The following is a 22065-nucleotide window of genomic DNA, read 5'->3' as shown; positions in this document are numbered from 1 at the left end:
GCTCAGCATCTCTATAAATGCCGTGGTTATGAACAAATGCATCCTTCAGCAGCATTTTAGACCATTTTTCCACAATGCACATTGTAAATGAGGAGTAATATATCTTCAGAATTGCCCAGAAAACATTATTCTGTTAGCAATATAAAAGCCTCACAGTGTCCGAGTAGGTGCCCTTGCCAAAAACATTTTATTGTGAGCCAGATAATTCAGTTTGAATTGTACATAGTTTGGTATAATCATTCCAGTAAAGCATTCTTTACAATTCTGTAACAGCAAGTCACATGGCTCAATAAAGTTTATTGCTGCAAATGCTTAGTGATTCATGGCATGGATGAATTCTGTTTCTTTTCTGGATCAAGTAATCAATAGCAAAATAATCCCCCTGCAATTACATTGCTCTGCATTAAAGAGGTGTGAAGTAAATAAGTACAAAATCTGATAGAAAAAACAATATATACAACTTTAAAGTGAACTGGAATTTGAAACTGGGTGTCCTGCACCACAGTTTTGCACAAAGCCCATGGTAGAGCTACATCCAACATACTCCTAGCCTTAAATGACTCTTGCTCAGCTGATTATACACATTGTGCAACAAACCCAGTTGGGATCAACAGATTCCCATCCCATCATGTCCATGTCCAACAGAGCACTGCTGAGAACACTCTGGACTCACACAGATCCCGCTGGCTATCCCCATGGATGCCAAGGACTACCATCCTTTTCAGAGAGCGCTGGAAAAGTGGTACCCACACTCTCTCAATCAACCTTTTCGGTTCTTCCATTGCTGCTCCTGCACACAGTAAATCAGTGTTTATAACATCCCCTGCTGAGTTGAGTGCAAATTAAATCAGGGTAATTTAGTTTGTACCATCATGTTCAGCTGTGAGTCACAAAAGGAAACAGAGGCATGGCATTTGGGAGAGGGCACGTGCTTTGCGAGGGGAGCTGCTGACGGAGCCTCTTCGGGAGCACAGCAGGACAGCAGCTCTGTGACACTGCTGCTCGAGGGGTCCTGGATGTCCCTGCTCCCTCTAACCTGCTTTGCTTCACAGATCTGTGACTTCAGTGGCCCCAGTGACACCACATCAAGTCACTCAAAATAGATGATAATCGATACATCATCTGTAATGAACAAATAACAACACAGCTATCTATTTATCTGGTTCTAACAGTTTTCTCATAAAACCAGTATGAAAATGATACTGTTTAGAAACAGACTGTTCTGGGGAATAAAGTGCATGCTGTTGTTTTTACTGTTTAATGTCTCCTGACTGGGAACACTTAAACATGATGGGGCTCCTCTCTAAATATGCTTGTGCTGTTGCACAGGCATCAATGCAGTGGTAAGCACTGCATACTGGAACTCGGTCCTTTGCTGATGTCTACTTTCTTATCCACAGTCCACCTCATTCCTGAATCTCACATGCACTCTAAAAGGATATTTATGAGATTAAGCACCTAAAAAGCCACAAAAACCTAGAGGGAAGGCTGCCTATGCAAGCTTAATACAACTCCTTCCTAGAAAGGCATTAGAGCATGGTCTTTCATTGTATGTTCATTCCCACTGGAGCTGAGTTTTGTTCAGTGCCCAGACTAGGCTGTGCATTGGAAAAATTGGGCTGTCTGCAGGATTGAAAAAAAAAAAAAAAAGAAAAAAAATCAAAGCATCAATCTGTAACAGGCACTTAGCTTAGAAATTTCCAGACCAAATAAATGAATGGTAAGAAGGTGAAAAAGTATCCTACAAATAGATGCATCAAGTAACTCACTCACAGATTAGATGTGAATAGTCCCACTTATAACATTTTCTGTAATGCTGTTCACAGCTACGCACCCAGTTTTCACTAATTAGCTTCAACCTACATTTGCCTGTATTGTTTAAAAGTACACACACATACACACTGTCTCTCTCATCCTTCATAAAAAGTAGCTGACAAATATCCAAATGTTTTACCAGTCAGCTCCTGTATCATCATACTGAGAAACCCATTCCCTGCCAATCTCCAGTGACTTAAAACCAATATGGGATCAGTTTACTTTTCACTGTGCCATACTTTTCAATCTGCAAAGAAAACCCACTGTCTTTCTGAAATAAGTATGCAATCATCACACAACAAACAGCTTGAGGCCCAGCTCATCTCTTGGTTGAATCAACTTAGGTTCACTTCAATAAGTCTATGTTGACTTATAAAAGCAAAAGAGATGGTTTGAACATTTGCAAATCATCTTTTCAAGTCAGGGCTAGTGAAGAGTGCTTATTTAGTGAGTCCCCATCCCTTCTTCCCCACAAGCACATAGAGTCCTGTTCTCCACCATGGGCAGCAGCTACAGAGCTGGGATTTCCTCTATTAGATGACAAACTCAGGGTAGGGGCCATTTCTCTTCCAGGCTCAAGAGCCCTATTCCCAAGCACTATCACAATGTATGCCTATAACAACAGTAGCGTGACATCAGCATGAAGCAGGTGACCCCAACAACTCAGCCACGATGCTCCATGGCGTGACACTGTGCACTTGTAGTGGTTGGCATCCAGCAGTCTCTTCTATGAAGGGCTGTCTGAAGTGAAATAGGACTCAAAATAAATACATTAAGTAGCAAAACTTCATCAAGTCTGTGGTTATTAGGTCAAGTCTGCTTGAGAGGAAGACTTTTCATATGAGGTAAATTGAAGAACTGATCCCAGACAGTCCAGAGTGCACAGAATGTTGAAGCAAGGCCGCCTTCCTCATCCTGGTACAGGTCTGGTTCTCCTGTCCTCTACAGTGTTGCTTCAAGAGTAAAGTGTCATCATCATCCACTGTAAAATAATGTGGAAAGTGGGTTGAAATAATCCATCCCCATGAGAGCTCTACCATATTCATACCTGGACTGGACTATGGGGCATTGGAGAAGCAGAAGTCATAACAAAGCCTGAAGCTCCTTGTTGTTTCTAACCTACCCTGTAAGTGGTCAGTTAAAGTTACCTTTTTTTAATGCTACACAACAAAACATGCAGTGCCATGTGCAACACAGGAGCCTGCATTTGACAGTCAGGAAACAGGGTTTACCTCAGATTCCCGGAGATATATCCCTTTGCCATCTTGTGTTAAGTTGCGAAAGGCCTCTGCAAAAGAAGTAAATGAGGAGCATTAATGTGATAGGCAAGAGATCACCATGAGCAAAGACACTGTCTTCTCTGTTCTGTCACTGGAATATAGCTTCAGGCTGAAGGCTGGAACACTGGGAGCAGCTGAATAAAGTCAGGCATGTTACTGTCTGCCCACCCATCTATGAAACCTCAAAATGCAGGGGTCCCAACCTCATCCACTACAATTTTGAGCTGTGCAAAGTGTCTACAGTATGAGCCCACAAACTGAATATCAGCTATCTTATCACAACCACAGCGCATCAAAGATATATTCCAAAGCTCTCTTCTTCCTTGAGGTGCTATATTTCAAGGCTGTCTACTTAATGAAAAATAAGTATTCTTCATCCGTAATTTGCCTACCTCCTCCTACAGAAGGTGGGTGCAAACCTGTAAGGAGCTAAATCACTCTGATATGTACAGCCTGGATGTCTGTAAAAAGGGTCGGGTTGAAAGGTAAAGAGAGAAAACTTGATTTCCTCTATAGCTGTCCCTTGCTTTAAATTGGTCGTTCTTAGTTTATTCAGAAATCCAGTTCTACTAGTTTTGACCTTGCCACTGCCAGCTGGAGCAGCATCAGAGGTGCCAAGGCTTAGCTGGCAGCCCAGCTTGCCTGGCTGGACACGCAACGCCAACCTCACCTCCCATGATCTCCACTCGAAGCATGAAGCAAACAAAGCTCTCAAAGCTGATCTGTAAGTCAGGGTCACCATATCTGATTGCCATCAAATTACAGACTTCATTGCTGAGTGAGATGCCTTCATAAAATAGAAAAAAAAAAAGAAAATCAAAAGTGACAACAGAATGAGATGGCAATTACCAGCTGTACACAGCTGAATGTGCACAGCTATGGGTGCACACACAGCCATGACCATGCACAGCTGAGTGGTCTTCAGCCCTCCTCCAGCACCTTGGTCTCTCAAGCCTCTTTTAAGACACTCACACATGAGTCAGCCCAAATGAGAGAAAAACATGGAGATACTTCCTTCAAATGTAAAAGGGTTCAGGTCTGAATTCCTGTACTCACAGTCCTGACAAAGTTGGAATAAAATACACATGGGCCTCCTTTGCTCATGAGATATGAGTGTAAGAGCAGCAACTGGGTTTAAGAGCAATACTGCCCAAGGGGGTAGGAAACGAGATGAAGAAGAAAATCCAGAGGAAGCTCATACAGAAAGCATCAGTTCCAATGTCAAGCAGAAGCAGCATTTGCAAGGAATAAAAGCATTTTCTGTTCATGGCCTGGGATTTTATTTTGCTTTAGCAGAGGTCTGCCTGGTTTTCTCACTGTGCTTCCACTGACTCAGATGAACTGGATGAACATGCATCAAAAAGAAGAATGATATTTAAGCTGCAAATATGTAAAGAAGCTACAAGACTGAGTATCAGCCCCCACATAATGCCCAGTAATAGTAACAGAGCTTGGTCCAGTATTTGGACCCATATGTATTGTCTTCCATTTCTAGGTCAAGCTTCAAGCATTGTATTAGTGAAGTCTGGCACCAGTACAGTCTCTGTGCAAGTCCTGCACTTCCAGCTTTGGTTCCTGGGCTGTCGTCTTCAGCAGGGGCAGCAATTTAGTATGAGCTAGATCTGGCTGGTTCCTGGGCTGTCGTCTTCAGCAGGGGCAGCAATTTAGTATGAGCTAGATCTGGCTTCCTGCATGTATCTGCACAACCCCACATAGTCTTTTAAAATTCAATTAGCAATGAACAGGAGCAGATTTTAAAACTGTGTCTAAAATAGGCAGACACTTCTGATTCAGACAACTATCAGTACAAGAGCACACTGGGGCAAAGACTGAGTAGCACATCCCACGGCAAAATAATTTTCAGATGTGTTTACCCAGCTAAAGAAGGAAAAAGAGATGGCCAAGATCATACAGCCTATGACGTTTCCCACTTCTCCCAGGCTCTACCTACATTTATGAAGATGTTCCTCAGCCCTAGGCTTTTTCCAGCTTTTGTGAGGAAAAGGATGAGACTTGTGAAACTGTGCTATAAGCTTACCTGTCTCCTGTACAGCTGCATGCAGTTCCACAAGGTCAAGCTTTCCTGATCTGCTAATGTCTCCTTTCTGGAAAACTTCCTGGGGGGTGAGGAAGTATTTTTAAACAGAATAAACCACCCAAAAAACAACAGATAACACCAAAGGGATTGTGAGCAGAGAGATACTGCAAATGGCCATGGAAATTACTGATATACCAAATAGAAAAGCAGCCTTTTCCACAGGACTCTGAATTCCTGGATACTCAGTGTGCCAGTGGCATTCAGCTTAATGGGGGAATTAAGGTCAAAACATCTCAATTAAACTTTAGGCACTACTCATTACATATTAAAAAAAAAATCCAAACCAACAAACCCCAAAACTTATAGCCACTCTAACATTCCCACAATTATAATACGAGGATAATGATTTCTTAGCCCATGTGCCTATCTATAGGCTTGATCCTCCCCTCAACAAGGTCAATGGAAACCTGCCTGCTGATTTCCCAAACCAACTGCATTCTGTCACAGGTGAACTGTTATTATGGAAGGTGAGAAGTTCAGTAAGCAGGGCCATGTCCTGGTGGTAAAAAAATCACAGTAACACCCAGTCTGCCCTAAGAAATAATGCTCCAGTGGAGTATTATATGAGTCAAAGTATCACTCCTGACAAGGATACATCCAAGAGTGCCAAGATACCCTGGCAGGAATCCAAACTGAAATTCAGGTGAAAACTCTGGAAATCTGGAGAGAGGGAAAAAAAATTGTTTTGAGGAGTCATTGAATATCTCTCAGAAAAAAATGGACTCTTGCAAAATTCCCTCTCATTTGAGAGGGTTCGGATCCCAAAGCCTTTGTGAAACCTTACACCCACTTGAGAAGATGTATCATTGATGATGACAAAAATATGAGGCAACAGGATGGATTCTACTCGTCTCAGAAAATCCAATATGAGCTCCCCGCAGGCATGTAATACAGAATGAAATATGGTGCACTATCTCCAGCTATTAGAGAAAATGGAAGGAAAAGGACATACAAAGCTCTAATCCCAAACAGAATTTACTGCATGACCTTGAGCAAAGTCACTTGACCTGAAGAGCTTTGGGGAACAGTGCTGCAGATTAATTGGAACTCTTGTACTAAGCATCTCTCTCTTCCTGCCTTTCACTGACACACTGCCGGTTCTGTTAATGTAATTAAAAGTACAGGCATTGCTGCAAACATGATGCTGTAGCAAAGCTTAGCATTTCTGGTTCACACATAAGTTATATGAAGAATAACAGAAATAGGCTCTAATTTTGCTGCAATTCATGATTATAGATGGTCTGTAGCCTTCCACTGAGTGAGGGACAGAATCATAACTCACCAATCTCTGCTCTGCAGAAAGTCAAGATGTTTCAATAATTTTAATCTTGTAATAGCCCTGTTTAGTAAATATAAATCAAGTACTGTAAAGTTTTTTAAATCTTTGTCTTAAAATCAATCACTTATGAAAAATAAACACTTCCTGTTCAACATAGTCCTGTCATAGGTAAGACAGTGCCTTGTCAGTCACTTCAAAAAGACCAAAGAGTTATCCATGTCCACCTTCATAGAAAAGAGCAATGTCAACTTCAGCTTAAGTGAAAAAGGCATCACATCAGTCTTTTTTCATATTCTTTCCTGCCTGTAATGGCTGGATGGAGTATTTTCTGTGTTGCACATCGGTTGTTACCAGTGAAAAAACTGGGAAGGAAATCTGGATTCAACATTGTCATTGTTCAGAGAAAACAGCCACTGCAATACCTTGCTGCTTTTGTCATTCAGGTCCTGTCATTTATAACCAGAGACTAAATTACGAGGTTGTGGAGTGCTCTGGGTTGCCCCTGACAGCGTGGATGCCACAGTCCTCATAAGCTCACCTGGGTGTCACCAGTGTAGGTTACACAGGCCACCTGCACCTCATCCTGTCTCCCAAACACAAACAGAGCAAGGAACAGCCCTATGCATGCATTGCAGGGAAGAGTAAATAGGAATAGCAGGCATGAAACAGGCACATGAAGGCAAAGATAAGACCCTCTTCTGCCATATAAATGCTTACAGACCAGGCTTTCCACACCTTCTGGCAGTGGTGCTGCCAAGTCTGGCAGTGGCACAGGATGAAATGAGATTTCAGTTTCAGAATCAAGGCTGAAGTCTAGCTGGGTTTGGAGGTCAAACTAAGAGTCTGCATCCATACTTTTTCTCCATTCTTATTATTTCAGTTGTTGAAATTCAAACTAGATTATCTTCACTTCTGAAATTTCTGCCATGTTGATTCATACCCCAGCAAATTCTTTTGCTCTGGAAATCTAACATGGCATTAGAAGAATCAGTTCAGTCAGATTCAAGCCAGTTTCTCTTCCCAGAATGCAAGTAATAGATATAGAAGCTAAGGCTTTTCTCTGAGATGCTTTATTTTACATAAACATGATTTTTCAGCACTTACTTCTCCAAGATATATTATTCAAGATCTTCTGGAGCTGAACAGCATTTATTTCAGGATTCTGTGATATGAAAGAGAATTTTAATTTTTTTTTAAGTATTAAATCACTTTTCCCCTACGTTTGTTTTCACAGCATGTCCCATCTTTATTCTTTGCTTGTCTGGCCTCTCTCCAGCCACTGTGAAAATCAATAGAAAAGGCTCCCTTTTAGTATGACAAAATTCACAGCCTGCAAGAGCTGCAGTCTGCTCTGGGGTAAGTTCTCAGGGCTCCACACAGATCAATGCAGTAGTGCAGATTTACACCAAGTGAGGATCCAGACCATTAACCTTTTGACCTTGGTGCCATCTGTCCCATCAAGCACACTGTCAAGAGACCTGCTTCACATATTTTCCTTTTATCAGTTACAGACAAAAAAAGATGGAAACTTTAGAATACTTCTCCCCAAACTTTTCAAAGCAAAGATTCCCCCTCCTTCTTGTCATACTGAAGTTTACAGGTTTTTTAGAAGCTGTGACAATGGTTTGTTTGGAGGGTTTTTTAAATGTCACTCTTCAGAAATAAAAGCCTGTTTTCAGATCATTGAGACCTGACAGGGTAATGCCTTCAGAAATGGCAGTAATGCCTACCTCTGTACTTGGACCTCCTGACAGCGAAGGACCAACACCTCACAGTATGTGGCAATTTCTAGCACATCTGAAAGCCACATCATTCTCAAAACCAAAATCTTAAAAAAGTGGCAAAAAGTAAAAGCATTACTTGTTTTTAGTAACAGCTTCCTTCAAAATATTCCTATTAAAATGCACTTTTTTTTTGTAAAATTGTTTTGCTAAATACAGGCTATGAAGCTAAATAAATGTTATGACCTTTTTTGAAAGGTGAAACACTTGCAACCTTCACCACAGTTAATGGGATCCCTGATGGTCAATTCCATCTCAAATCAGGCCAGAGAGACCTCCAAAAAGAATCATTCTCAGTAAAGACCATATTTCACTCAGAAAATTAGGGGGAAAAGGAAGCGAGGGGATACCCGATACCCACTTCACCTCTCAAAGCAAGTTAGTTGCCATCCAACTTGTGATGAAGTATGTATGAGACAAGTGTCAATATTTCAGGGGTGTTCTCTAATAGGTGACTTTCCAAAAGAATGTAAGAACACCCTAAAGGACAGGATGGATTCACACAGCTCACCACTTTGCCCCCAGTACAGGCAATAGGAATTAATGTTTAGGCAGAGCACGTGAGCCTGGTCAGCTTCTGCAGTCCATTCTGCTGTTTCCCTGGCACCCACACCTGCTGGAAAGGGTACATTCCTGCCTAGTCCTTTAATATCTGTTTACAGACTTTCTGCCCATCAGTTTGCTAATAACTTTTGAGTATCTTCATACTGTCACATCTACAATGTCCTGTGCCATTAAGTTCCAGGCATTCACACCCTGTTGTGTAGGGAAGTCTGCCTATCTCGGTGCTGTCATATCACTAAGCTTCACAGTCAGATTTGCTGCATGGAGTCATCACTGTACACACAGCCCAATCTCTTCTCCATGATCCTTCTCTGTTCCCTGTATTTCTACATCCAGACCTCCCTTAAGCATCCACATGCTCTTTCACAGAGCTACATAATAGCTGTGGAGGAGTTTACTATGGCAGCTCATGCAAGCACCTACCTGTTCAAAATGCTTTGTGAAGAAATCCTCCCAAATCTTGCCTTCATATCTATCAACAATTTCCTTTAAGGTATTAAAAAAAACCACATTAACTTGAAGAAGAAAAATATCGTCATCCAAGTTATTGAAGATGCTTTTCCAGAACTGCACTCCATTCCCTGCCCTTCCACCTTCTCCCCGCCACAATCAATGCTACATCATTAACACAGCCCACTGCTAAGAAAGCTCACCACACCACAGAAATGCTATTTCTTGGAAAGAAAGATAACACTCAGTGGGGAGAAATATTCCCCCCCACCCTGCCCCAAGCTATGCAACAACAAAGGATGGGGCTCACTCTGTGCCAAGAAGAGAGAGAAGGGTCTCTGTCCTCCTTTATCCAGCACAACAGAGGAGAGGAAAGCAGGAAAGGCCCTGTTTATGCCAGGGGAACAGACTATGCTATAAACTCCCTGGTACAAGCTGCAGACATGCATGCACTGCCACTGAGCTCAGCTATTTTGAAAATAACCTACAGGTCCCTGCATGGGAATAGTACTGCTCGGGTCCCATAGTGTCTTCAAAACTTTGAGGCTGTGAAAGGGACAGGCAGAAATGTAAGAATGGACCATGAGTCTCCTAAAAGCCATGAATGGAAAGACTGCAGAACCAGTAAGATGGTGTCACTAAAAGATGTTTGCAGAAAGGCAACCAACTACAGTGTCTAAAGATTTGTCTGTTCCCCACATTGGACTGCACCTGTCTTCATGGCCCAAAGGATTCTGGCTGTAAACCCAAGCCATGCTTTCAAAAGTTCTGAAACACAAATGCTGACATTCTCATTCATCCTGTTCCTAGAGCAGAGCAACAGTAAAATCCAACATTCAGAGCTGAAGACTGAACCACAGATCTCCCACTCCTCTCACACCTACTCACCTTAGAGAGGGTGAAACTGGTGTTCCCGCCCATTTCCCTGAAGATGCAAAAGCAGACATGTTAAGGAGATACCCCAGAGTTGTGCATTTGTCTCACCACAGGTGGCATCTCCCATCCCAAGATGGGGCCCCAACCTGCTTTTGCAGGTTGTTTTATTCTCTGGTGTTACAGCTGCAGTAAGGGAAGGCCTCGTGTCCATACAGCTTCCCAAGGGCTGTCAGCATTTGAAACATTCAAAGCACTGTTATGCACGAACAACTGTCCTAGCATTGCCAGCAGGGTCTCCTGGCAAATTAATGATGCATTAGAAGCTCTTGTCCTTCTCACAGTCTCAAACATGACCACACTGCAAGAGTTTTTGGGACCCAGCTCAACACTTTTCAAAACACTAAGGCCAAAAGCAGTGCTTCAGCCACTGAGAATCCTAAAGTGGGAGAAACACGCAGCCAGCCTCTTCAAAAAAGATTGTACTGCTTTTTGTAAAGTCTTTATGCTACTCCCATTAGACTAGAAAGACCAGACTACCCCAGAGAATTAGGTGTTGGGAGAGGGGCACAGCATCTCACCGAAGAACATGCTTCCTGGAGAAGACCCGCAGGACAAATTCAGACTCCTGCTGAGGCTCCAGGGTGGATGGGACAATCACATAGACACAAGGCTCCAGATGGAAGTCATGAGTCACTTCCCGCTCATCAAGGAAAACCTGGTGCTTGTTCACAGGCTGATGTCGGGTGAAGAAAGCTGGGGGCAGCTTTCTGTTGCTTTCCTGGTACTGCTTAAGGAAGAAAGGTAAGAGACATGTTCTGCATCAGCTGAACAAATGGACAAAAGGCAGGTGGAGGATTCACAGGCATGACATAGGCAGCCTACCCTCACACCTCACATTGTTTTACAGCACAAGCAGGTTAACAGACACCAAAGGACTCAGTCTCCTGCCAGAACATGATAGTTCTCACTTATGCAGCACACCTACCCAATGCTTATATGACAAAGAACTGGGATTCCTGCAACTTATCAACAATATAAAACTACTTGTAAGGATCAGCAGTGAGGAGTGGGGAGGAGAAGCTATTCCTGTCAAAGGGCTACTGCAAAAGTTTTTTCCATACTGGCAGAAAATAACTGCAGGCAGGAACTGCTCTAGACACTGCTCTTCACAAGCTAGAACACCCATCCTATCCATAGGGGCCACACTCTTTGTCCCCAGATTGTCCTTTGTGCCAGGGATCTGGTCACAGAGGATTTTAGAGCACTTGTGATCTGAGCATACTGCAGGCACAACCCAAGCCCTAGCCCTGACTCATACAAGAGCACTTCACCTGTCTGACAGTCTTTGCTTTGCAGGCACTTTTCTGCAACAGGAGGATGGATAAAATGTTGATCCAGGCAACATGGAACTCATTTTTTATGCCAGTGAGTGCCCAGTGCACAAGCCAAATAAATAATCCTGCTAGCTAAAACCACTGTCACCTTCTGATCTTGGCTGTTCCTCAAAACATTTAGCCATTTCACTCTGCAGCCTCATGGGGAAATGCTATTCCTCTTCCTTTGCCAGTATTTTTCTTACTAATAGAGCAATCTTTCTTCTGAAGGGTTCAGGGTTACTCCTCCTCGTGCCCCTTATGTTAAATTCAAAGTTTTTATATTCCAGTCAATACTTTGTTGACAGTAGTTCCAATATCTTAGGTGTTCTTGGCTTGCCATCTCTCTATTGATCTTGGCAAGCACTACAAACCTGAAATTAAAGTCCTGGCTGCCACCATTCCCACTCAGGTGTGGCAGAGCAATGTCCTAGGGCCACACTCACACTCCCTCTGCCAGGAAGTTTACCTTACCTGTAACCTTGATAGTGAATAAAATATTTAAGTCAGGAAGGAATGGCACCTTACCTCATAGTTACCATGCTGGAAATACAGTAACTAGGAACACAATTGTGCTGTCCTAACCATACACCCAAACCAGCTCTTTGCCAGCCCAAATTTTCATTTAAGTAGTAACAGAGTGGAAGATAGAAGACAAAAGGAGCTAAAACTTTTTCTGTTAACACTGATGCCTCTTCTAATACCTTTGAAGAACCAGTAGAGAAGCTGAACAATTAATGCCCCTTTTAAGAGTCCTGAGCCCTCCTGATACAGCTACTTTTCACTAGAGACAGTGCTCTGCATTAATAGTGCCTTGCTGTGGTGCATCACTGAACTCAAATACTCATTGTCAGCCAAGGAACAAAGGCAAATACACCACCTTCAGTGTTGTCTCAAGAGCTGTACCAGCCTAGGTCCCCCAGCAAACAGTCAGCAGTGGTGACAAGGGACTCACCTGTAGGCCCACCTGCAGGAAGAAAAGAAACAGAGCAACTGTCAGACAGGGAGCTCTGGGTCTCACAGAACATAGCCATGTCATCTGTGGGAAGCAGGGCAGGTACATATGTCCAGCTGGATCTTTGCCTTCAGAAACCTCAGCTACTCCATCTGAAAACCCTTCCCCACAGTCACCTCACTGTAACTGCAAACTCACAGCAGCAACAAGCTGTGGCTTTGTTCAAGGGAGGAGAGTGGCTCTCAAGGCACTAGGGTTAGCAGAGAATTGAGGGGATATCCACTTAGCCCTGGATAGACAGGGAACTAGTCGTATGCACACACAGACAGCTGCCATGTCATATTAGGGACACTTCTTCAGCACAATTTACCACGTTTGGAAATAACCTGAGGGCTGTGCTCTTCCTGACCCAAAGTGAGGGCACTCCTGGCACTCTCTCCCAGCTGTTGCACATACTCAGAGACAGCAAAACAAAGCCCAATGTACTTTGTAGCAAAAGGCATTTCTCACTGCTCTTCAGGGTGACACACAGCATGCTGGAGAGGCAGCAAGTGGGGCACAGAGCCCGAGGGAGCCTGGCTCTGACGTGAGGAGACTGGGCACAGGCAGAAGGAAAGAGCACAGACCACCGCGCGCACAATGGAGCTCTTGGTCTGCAAAGCACTACAATTTACAGGGTCTGGAAGTTTTCCTACTTGATGAAAGCAAGAAAAGCAGAGCAATTCTTCACACCTTGTAGAGTAAAAATCCAATGAAAAGGTGAGGAGCTCGGTTCCGGTGTTTGCTGCTGTGTTTCTGCATCAGGGATATAACTACATTGCATGAATTCAGGCTTTTCTTACTGTCTTCAACAGGTAAAACATTCAGCCAGTACTGAGGGTTCATCCAAAAGTTGCCTAAGCAAAACAAGAAAAATATTTTGATGTCATTTTCCCTCACATAATTGATTGCCCGCTTCCCACATGATGCCTACCATTGGACTGGATAGGTTGCAGGTTCTCTATACCTTCAGACCACACAGGAATTTGATTTTAGGGTGCAGTTCACAAGTTTAGCAGCACAGCTATTATCTAAGACAGGAGAAAGACCTAGGAATAAGGAAGTGTATTTCCACTTACATGCAACTGAAAGCTCATTTTGTTTATACATATATCATTATTTCTCTAATACCTCTGGTATATAGGCTGGCTGACTTCAGAACCCACCTGCTCTGCTTCCAGAGGGGCTGAGCATCTGTGTTTCCCATTCACTTTACTTAAAATACCATTCCCTGGAGGTGCTGAGGATGCAAATTTTAACAGACAAGTTTAATGCCCTAAAGCAGAACAGTGTTGGCAATTGATCTTGTGATTCTGCAGCTCATTTCATGCTATAATCAACCCACTGCCCAATGTTTGCGAGTGATGCATTTTCTGTGATAGCAAAAGCCAGTCAAAGTCCTTCAGCTGCTTATTTCTGATGTTCTGTTTTGTGGAGGCTTACGCAGGAAGCACATATTTCTGTTGTCAAATTTATGTTGAGAAGTATAAAGTGCTAGTAAGTGAGTCAACAGAGCATCCAAAAGTCAGTCATCCAAAAGAGCACTCCTCACCATTACAGAATCCCAGACTTCCTCCTGCTGTACTTCCTTTAACCCATCTCCCACTCTTCAGGGAATACATCCACTTTTTCCCATCTTCCTTGCTCATCAGGTCTGGAGTTAGTTTACAGATCATCAGATCTACAAAATGAATCTTAAAATCTTGCAAAGACATCCTGGGAAAAGAGTGCCAAGAGACATCTTGTCAGCAGTTTAGTTTAGTCCATATGGCTCATAAAAAGAAAAGGGGGCAGGGAACTTCGAAGCTGCACCATTCTGCATTACATATGGTAATGCTCATATTTTATTAGGCAGTAAAGAAGAGAGCGTCTGCTCCAACAGCAGCATCTAGGAGTAGCAAATGCACGACTCAAACTTCAGTAAAGGATAGCAGCACAGAGAAATAAAACTGCCATCAAAGGGAATGCAGTGAAATTACAAGGGCGGCAACATTGCCACCTCGTGGCAAAAGCTATGGAGAAACCACGGACAAACATCAGGCAAGCATGAGATTCCGAAAGCTATGTTAAAAATAAAAGGCAGGAAAACAGCTGCTGAAAGTTGCTCTTTGTTTTCAGCAGCCTTGGCGATGTCCTACTTCTCCCTCACTTCTATCAGTGAATCCCAGCGCATCCGTGTCAGCGCAGACACTGCTTCTCACAGAATCAGGCAGAGGGGAGCAAGCATGGACTGGTATGAAGCGAATCACCGGTGCCTCAGCCTAAGTGGCATGGTGGTGTTTTATCTCCAGGTGTAGCCCCAGAGCTACTGGAGGAGAAGGGAGAGGCAAGACTGCCATTACCAGAATTCTCCATCTTCCTTATTTTTCCTCAGCAAAATCTTCTCCTTTGGGCTCAGCAGCTCCCACTTGTAAGAGCTAAGGGGAATAACACAAGGTGACTAACCAAATGTGTCTTCAAATTCAAGGCAGAATACATAGTTTTCCTCTATAAAAAGTAGCCAAGTACCTGTCCCCACATATCTCCATGTTTATCCTGCTGCTACAGAGAGGCTCCTATGCCATGGGAGGCTCCCCATGACCACTCTGGGTCCCAGGAGATATTGATAAATGGCTCCAGCAGAAGCCAGAAATGCTCTATTTCCATCAGCCAGTCCATTCACTTGAACATGCAGCTTCCAAGTGCTTAAAATATAAAAATCTAGACCTGCTTTGTTGGTTAATTTTCTGTCAAAGGAGACATAATAGGAAGAGTGTTTGGCATAATGAATGAATGACTAGGACAGCGGAAGAGGCAGCTGGGAGTCAATTCAAAGGCAGGCCTACAGTATGCTGCTCATTATGCTCTTCAACAGAACAGCTGGTGTGTTGTCATTATGTGACAGGCACGCATCAGAGAAGTTACTGCTCTGCAGACAAGGTGAAAGTCACTCACATTCCAAATAACCTCTGTACTCTTTCCTCCTTTCTACCCCCTGAGCCTCAGCAGTCTGTGCAGAGAGTGAAGTGAAGCTTGGAAGTAAGAGACAAGCTTCACTTCAAAGAGGATATGGACACAAGTTTACAGTTGCCTGTGGTCTAGATGCAAACCACTGCCTTTCGTGGATCTCAATTAAAAAAAAAAAAAACAGCTGCAAACATAGGGCCCATTTGCCTCATTAGTTGCTTTGTCTGATCTCATACCCAACTATATTTCCCCAAACAGCCAGAACAGAGGACTCCTTCACAGCCACCAAACTCCAATACTTTTCAGCCTGTGGAGGATTTTGCACAGGCCCTCCCATGATAAATGACTGTGTGTCCTGAAACATGCTGTTTGTTTAGAGCCTCCTGCACAACTGTCACTTTACATGGCATTCAGATCACAGCAACTTGGTCAGCATCTGATGTTCATATTATGTTTCCTGTGGTGTTCAGTGAATGGAGAAGGACAACTGATCTTGTTGATGCTGTGTGTGTGAAGTGAGCCCAACTATGTAAGCGCTGTCTGTTGGAGACATACAAATCTGAGTCATTGCTTTGACACCAGAAGGTCTTTGCAAGCAACTGTTACCTTAACGCTGCTCTCTGTATTAATTCATGCCTGAAGATGGCAGCATCTTTCCTCCACTAAACCTTTCCTCCCACTCAGTGCCACACCTTTCCCTTTTTAAACTCACCTGTCACTCCAGTCTCCTTTCCATTCAATCTTCCCCCACGGATTTCTCAGTCTCACTAGGTTTTCAGGTCCATATTGACAGGTCACCTGCAGAAAACATTGTGCTTACCAAGGTCTCAGGAGTTCTCATCTGGTTTAAATCATTGTACTATGTCAGATATTAACAAAGACTTTGTTCTCATAGATGCCAGCAAGTATGATGATAAAAATTATGAATATGCAAATCAGCATGCTGGCAACAAAGAGATTAATATCCTTGATCTTGCATTCTAAAGTGATACCAGAGACACTACAGATTCCTTAAGTAGAGGTTTGACTGTAAATTCTTCCTTTCCAACATCTGCTCATTTTGTACTCATGTGGGGGCAAAACTGTACTGCTGTGAAAGCCAAGTGCTACCACAGTGCAATGGCACAGCACAATGCGGTTCCCCATGAGTGACCACACAGGTCAGTGCCTCCTGAGCTGGGATGCCATGGTGGGAGGAGAGGGAGCCAGGCCCACCAGAGACTTTGTTGGCAGCACGCAGTGGAACAGCTGCCTTCACATTGTTTCCACATGCTTGGTCAGTCTCTTAATGCTGCCTGGCTCTTCATCCCATCAGAGGAGCCAGGCTGGCAGACCCATCATTGGTAAACTCTGTACCTAAAACCTTCCTGCTCCTCCTGTGGGAGACCCAGATGTACATCACCTGACTCATAGTATTTCTTCCAACTTTCCCAGTATTTCTTGCTAGAGATACTGAGCATGGTTTCACCAACACATCCAAAGCCCTACCAAGTCCTTTGCCATCCTTGTCAACCTGCTTTTGAGGCTGGACAAGACAGTCATCCACCAACCCAGGAGGAGAAAGCTCCTGCAGATCAGTGCGTTCTACCTGCACACTCTGCACAGGGACCCAGTTTGGTTGCCTCACTCCACCACTGACTCATGTTTCCAATTGCAGTCTTTCATATTTTGGCCCTTGCATCTTTACTTCTCTATGGCCTCTCCTTTGACTTCAGAGGAAGACTTTTTATTCCAAGTAAAAAGCACATCCCAAGTTTCAGCACATCCTCCCAGCAGCCCCAAAGTCCAGTTCTTTTGTCTTTAACAGCTAAGATGCATTTCTAGGTGATGGTCTCAGCAGAGCCCTGTGAGTCATTCCCACCCTTAGAGATATGCTGATCCATAACCATTGTCCTTTATATCAAGGCCTTGATATAAATGGATACACTCAAAACAGAATCTTAAAGCACACAGCCTCTTTTAGCCTTGGACTAAGAAAAGAGTATTGGGCAGGAGATGCCATAGTTGCTCTGATTAATGGTTGAACCTCTGATATCCAAATAACCCTGGACCCAGGACATTAGGGCTAGTTTTACCTTTCTAATACCAGTTACTGTGTAGGCATGGCCAGCAACAAGCCCATTCTTCAGGACCTTTGTTGTCTGTATACAAGAAAGAGAAACAGAAGGAAAATAAATGTTTTATTCTACCACTACTTACACAGCAGGCTCATACCAATACTAGAGACCTGTACCTGTGTCAGCAGTGACTCTCAAATCAAATGGAGAATGGTTTGAACTGAAAATTAAACAAATAAATTGAGGATCCTAAGAGCCACATTTTGCACTATTCTTTGAATTGAAATGTTGATTGGGAAGGTCCCTTCCTAAACTCTGAATATTTGGCTAGACCACCTCACTTCCAAAAAATCCAGGTTAGGTTTTAATTTTCAGAATATTAAAGTTTCCCAACAGCTGAAGTGTTAGCATAAGGCTTGGAAGCCAAGATTTGAATTTATGTTCTGAACTACACAGCACTCTAACTTTATTCCATGTGTGTCTGTGCCTCACTGCACCACCTGTAAAAATGGGAAATTTACTTAACAAAAACTGGAAAATGCAGTAGGACTTTATTTAACAGAAAATCTTTGGTAGATATGCCCTAAACGTAAAAACAGGGAGCTGAGATAGCAGGGAAACAAGCCACGTACAAAGTTTAACATTAAGAATATGACTTCTACAGAAAGTCACATATGGCAGCTTTGATACTTTTTCAGCCGCAATGACTAGCTGACCAGCAGGAAACAGGTCTGAAAAGGCTTTTTGCTGTAAAGCCATTTGATATCACTCCAAGTCTCACCCCTGAGTGTGTCTGACAGCCCATGAGAGATCTGCTGTAGGTGGCTCTTGTCAGGATATCCCACAGATCAGGAGGAGCTTCTGCAAGCTTGATCCTTGTATTAACACCTCCTGTAAAATCCACCAAGGCTTCTGAAACTTGCCCAATCTGCAGATCTTCATAGGAGCCGTAAAGTCTAGCAAAAATTATATCAATATATTCTTTGGGTTATAGTCACAGATCACAGGTTGAGGACAGTGTGACAATGAAAACATAAAAAAAATTGTGCAAAAAGTAAAACGAAGGCTGTAGCTCATCTTTAATTTAGAGGAATCTTTGGCATTTAGGAAGAGGAGAATCGAGAAAATTGCCTCCAAGACTGTCTAAAAGAAACTCTTCACTCATTGTTATCCCTCACTGCACTGTAATGAGAACATGCCCGTCACAACTTCTTTGATAACTCTGCCTTAGCGAATGTTGCCTGGATTTATCACCAGACACTGTGCTGTATCTAAGATTTAGTACCTTGAGAGGCACACTGTCTTGAAAGCTCAGTCTCCAATCTGATTTTCTTTATCATTGCAGTGCAACTTTATCCAGTCTTTTTGTTCTAATGCTAACACCAAAGGAAAACACTGAACTTTCTCACCTTTACTGTGATCTTTCTATCAGTGTTAACTAGGATTTTTTTCCTGGTCTGCAGAGATTACTTCAGCCCAATATTAACAAAACCCTCCATCAGTTATGCCTTATTGCTTTCTTCTTAGTGCTGATATTACCACCAGAGTACAGCATTGCAGTCAAAACACCCTGGAGAGAAGCCACTGTTCTCACCATGACATGTGACTTGTTACATGTCTCAGCTTTGGGGAAATGAGAGCAGGACCTTCTACCAAAATGAAGTACAATTCTTCAGCAGACCTCCAAAATGAAAATCCTTGGAGGTTTCTCATGTTGATAATACATCAAAGGAGGCATCAGAAATCATTCACCTTTGAAAATCCCTATCTGTGGCCTTCCACTCCTCTGTGGTATTTACAAGGAAGGCACCAGCCTAGACAATACACTGCACACAGCAATAACACTAAGAGCACAACCCCCCCAACAGGTCTGTTTTTACACCTAAACCCTTGGATTTAAACTCAACAGCCTTGATTGATAACAGCTACTGCAATGGCAGCTTTTACTGTGTAATAATAGAAAGATTAGAACCATTTATTACACTCCAAATATAGCAAGGCTTAGGAGATGCATTTGTAAACAAGAACAAACTGCGTAGGCACTAACCAACATATTTTAGAAACTATTTGCATAATTTGAAATGAGTCACTTACTTAGCATATGCCTTCTCCAGAAGGGCTCCCCAGAACACGTTCTTATAGACTGAGGAAACAAAGAGCAGCTCCCCCGCCTCGTTCACCGGCAGGCGATCATCAACCACCACGTCCACCCATTCACCGAAGTGCCAGAACTGTCAGGGGAAAGGAATGAGCTGATGTTTCCTTAGAAGGGACCTCCCCTTGAAACAACAGGAAAGGCAGGATAGTCCAGCTGTGGGCCCTGAGCGAGCTGCTGTGGGTCAGCGGGATGTATGACAGAGCCAGCTCCTCAGCCTTACCCAGCCAGAGGAGAAGACAAAGCGTGTATCAGGTGTACACAGAATAAGTGGGGAAATTAGCCCCAGCTGGACTTCTGGGGAAGGAATTCCTAATTGCAGGGTAGCAGAGTTGCACCAAGAGGTGGGAAAAGGGGTAGAAGATTGGAGCAGATCTGCTTAGGTCTGCTAACTGTTGCCACTCTGAAGAAAGGGTTTTGTCTGGGTTAAAGTATGGGTAGGGCACAGCTGGAGAGAAGGGCCAAGGGGAGGTGTATCCTCAGACGGACTTGCACTTGATTCACTGCCTGCACTGCTTTGTGGGAGTGGTGATGGGCTGCTCTCCAGGCCGGGATACCCTCTGGCCACTTGCCCCTGGCCACGGGGGAACCATGTACAAATTATCTAAGGGTGTGACACAAAACATAGCAGAGGGTTTCTGGAGATCCCCTGCAATCTGGGGGAGCAGCTTTACCCGGAAGTGGAAAATGCCAGCATATTTCCTCTCAAAGCTCTGGTTTTGTGGCACAACTGCAGCCAAGATGTCCTGGTGGAATGTCAGGGCTTCCAGGGCCGCCAGGAACCAGCAGTTCTCTGCGCCAAGACAAACGAACATATGAGTTGGCTGAAAAGCAGGACCTGTCAGCCAAGTTCAGGAACACCACCAAGATCCTAGAGAAGAGCTGCTGTGCTGATGTCTTTACAATTATAACAAATCACACACAGAAAATTAGGCAATCCAGATGTGTGCTTTACTTAACCAACCCATGATTGGATTACTATGGTTCTCTCATGATCTTTTCATTTGGATACTATTTGGTTAAACGGGAAATTTAGCAAGCAATAACTCAAAGGAAACATTCTGGTTTTTACTGATACTGTGTGGGGTTTTTTCTGTTCTCTATAAAGGAACACTATTTTAAAAAATGTCCAATTTTCTTTGAAAACATTAGCTTTTCAGAAAAGAAAAATAGCTTCCAGTGGATCTCACATGCAAAACAGTACTTATGTTTTAAGGACATAAAGCACTTAAAAAGTAATTTCATCCCACCTCTACCTCTTTTGCAGGTGATAATAAATCCTTTTACTTTAGGCAACATGGGCATACAATTTATTTTCTAACTGCGAGGCTGCAAGGAGAACACACTAACACTAAGTATAAGGTACAAAGACAGCAAAAATCCTGCTTCTGTGGTCTCTGTTCAATTGTCAAGCAGCAAAACCACAGGCCAGTAACAGCACAGGATCACTTCCTGTTAGTATGCACAGACACAACAGAGAGTGGTGATTTCAGCTTGTGGAGACACCTCTCATGCCTCAAATCCCACCTCAAAGCTTGCCAGATTTGTTTACTGAACCTATCCCATCTTAATTGCTTCATCCACACCACGCAAGTGAAGAGAGGAGGTGGACACCTTCTATTTCTATGCCAAGTTTTATACAACCAAACTTTCAAGCAAAATGTTATCTTGTATAAGAATACTTAGGTATCTATACAAAGGAGTTTTCTTACCCACCAATCCTTGGCAGAGATCAAGTTGCTTTCTGTTTGCAGGATAAAATACTGGACTTTTGTGCAAAGCCTGGAAAGCACACACACACACACACACAAAAAAAAAAAAAAAAAAAAAGAAGAAGGGAAATAGTAAAAAAGTAGAGCCAAGTCAGTAACATGAGCTGGTTTATCTTAAAAGTCAAGGATTTTCTGTGTGCAGAGCTGCAATATCATAAGATGGGAAATCCAATGAGTTCCCAGTCTAGGATGTAAAACCTTGTAGCTACATGATACAAAACATTCCCTCTACCCATTTGAAGCTTTTAAAATACTTATAGTCCCTTTGTATAGGAGACATTGTTCTGGTTCAGGCATAAATCTAGTGTGATGTACTGTGGCTAACCTGACAGCGCCTGGGCACACATTTGTGCTCGATCCACATGGAGTTTGGTCTCCAGAATAAGTCCCTGGTGCTCAAATGCATTGCCATGTGTTTCCATGAACACCATACTGAGAAGACAACTCCCCAAAACTGCCAGTCCTGCTCCTCCATGCAAGTTTCAGCCAAAAGAGCAGAGCATAACAGTTCAAACTTTCAGCTAACCTGACTGATATCTCCATAATTTGACTGACACTTGGGCTTAGACTGATGGCTGCTACAGAAATTCCTGTTGCTGTGACAAAAGCAGGTCTTCAAATAATT

The 22065-nt window shown here is 43.2% G+C and overlaps 1 protein-coding gene across 1 annotated transcript; it reads right to left on the bottom strand.

Moving 5' to 3' along the window:
* Nucleotides 1–203: 203 nt before the first annotated feature.
* On the bottom strand, nt 204–21871 carry CAPN14 (calpain 14). The gene is made up of 20 exons (XM_071581955.1): nt 21766–21871; nt 20343–20461; nt 19608–19744; nt 18295–18469; nt 17532–17597; nt 16169–16254; nt 14853–14927; nt 14063–14226; nt 13202–13367; nt 11444–11450; nt 10722–10930; nt 10156–10192; nt 9241–9303; nt 7577–7634; nt 5789–5853; nt 5329–5397; nt 5134–5212; nt 3766–3882; nt 3048–3103; nt 204–2797 (listed from the first exon to the last, which is right to left on the bottom strand). Exons 1-20 carry the CDS (start codon nt 21869–21871, stop codon nt 2771–2773), a joined length of 1881 nt encoding a protein of 626 aa, XP_071438056.1. The 3' UTR covers nt 204–2770.
* Between the last annotated feature and the right edge of the window lie 194 nt (nt 21872–22065).

The sequence above is a fragment of the Pithys albifrons genome, chromosome 2 (genome assembly GCF_047495875.1).
Source record: "Pithys albifrons albifrons isolate INPA30051 chromosome 2, PitAlb_v1, whole genome shotgun sequence".
In the NCBI taxonomy this organism is placed as follows: Eukaryota; Metazoa; Chordata; class Aves; order Passeriformes; family Thamnophilidae; genus Pithys; species Pithys albifrons.
This window is presented reverse-complemented; position numbering and strand designations above follow the sequence as displayed.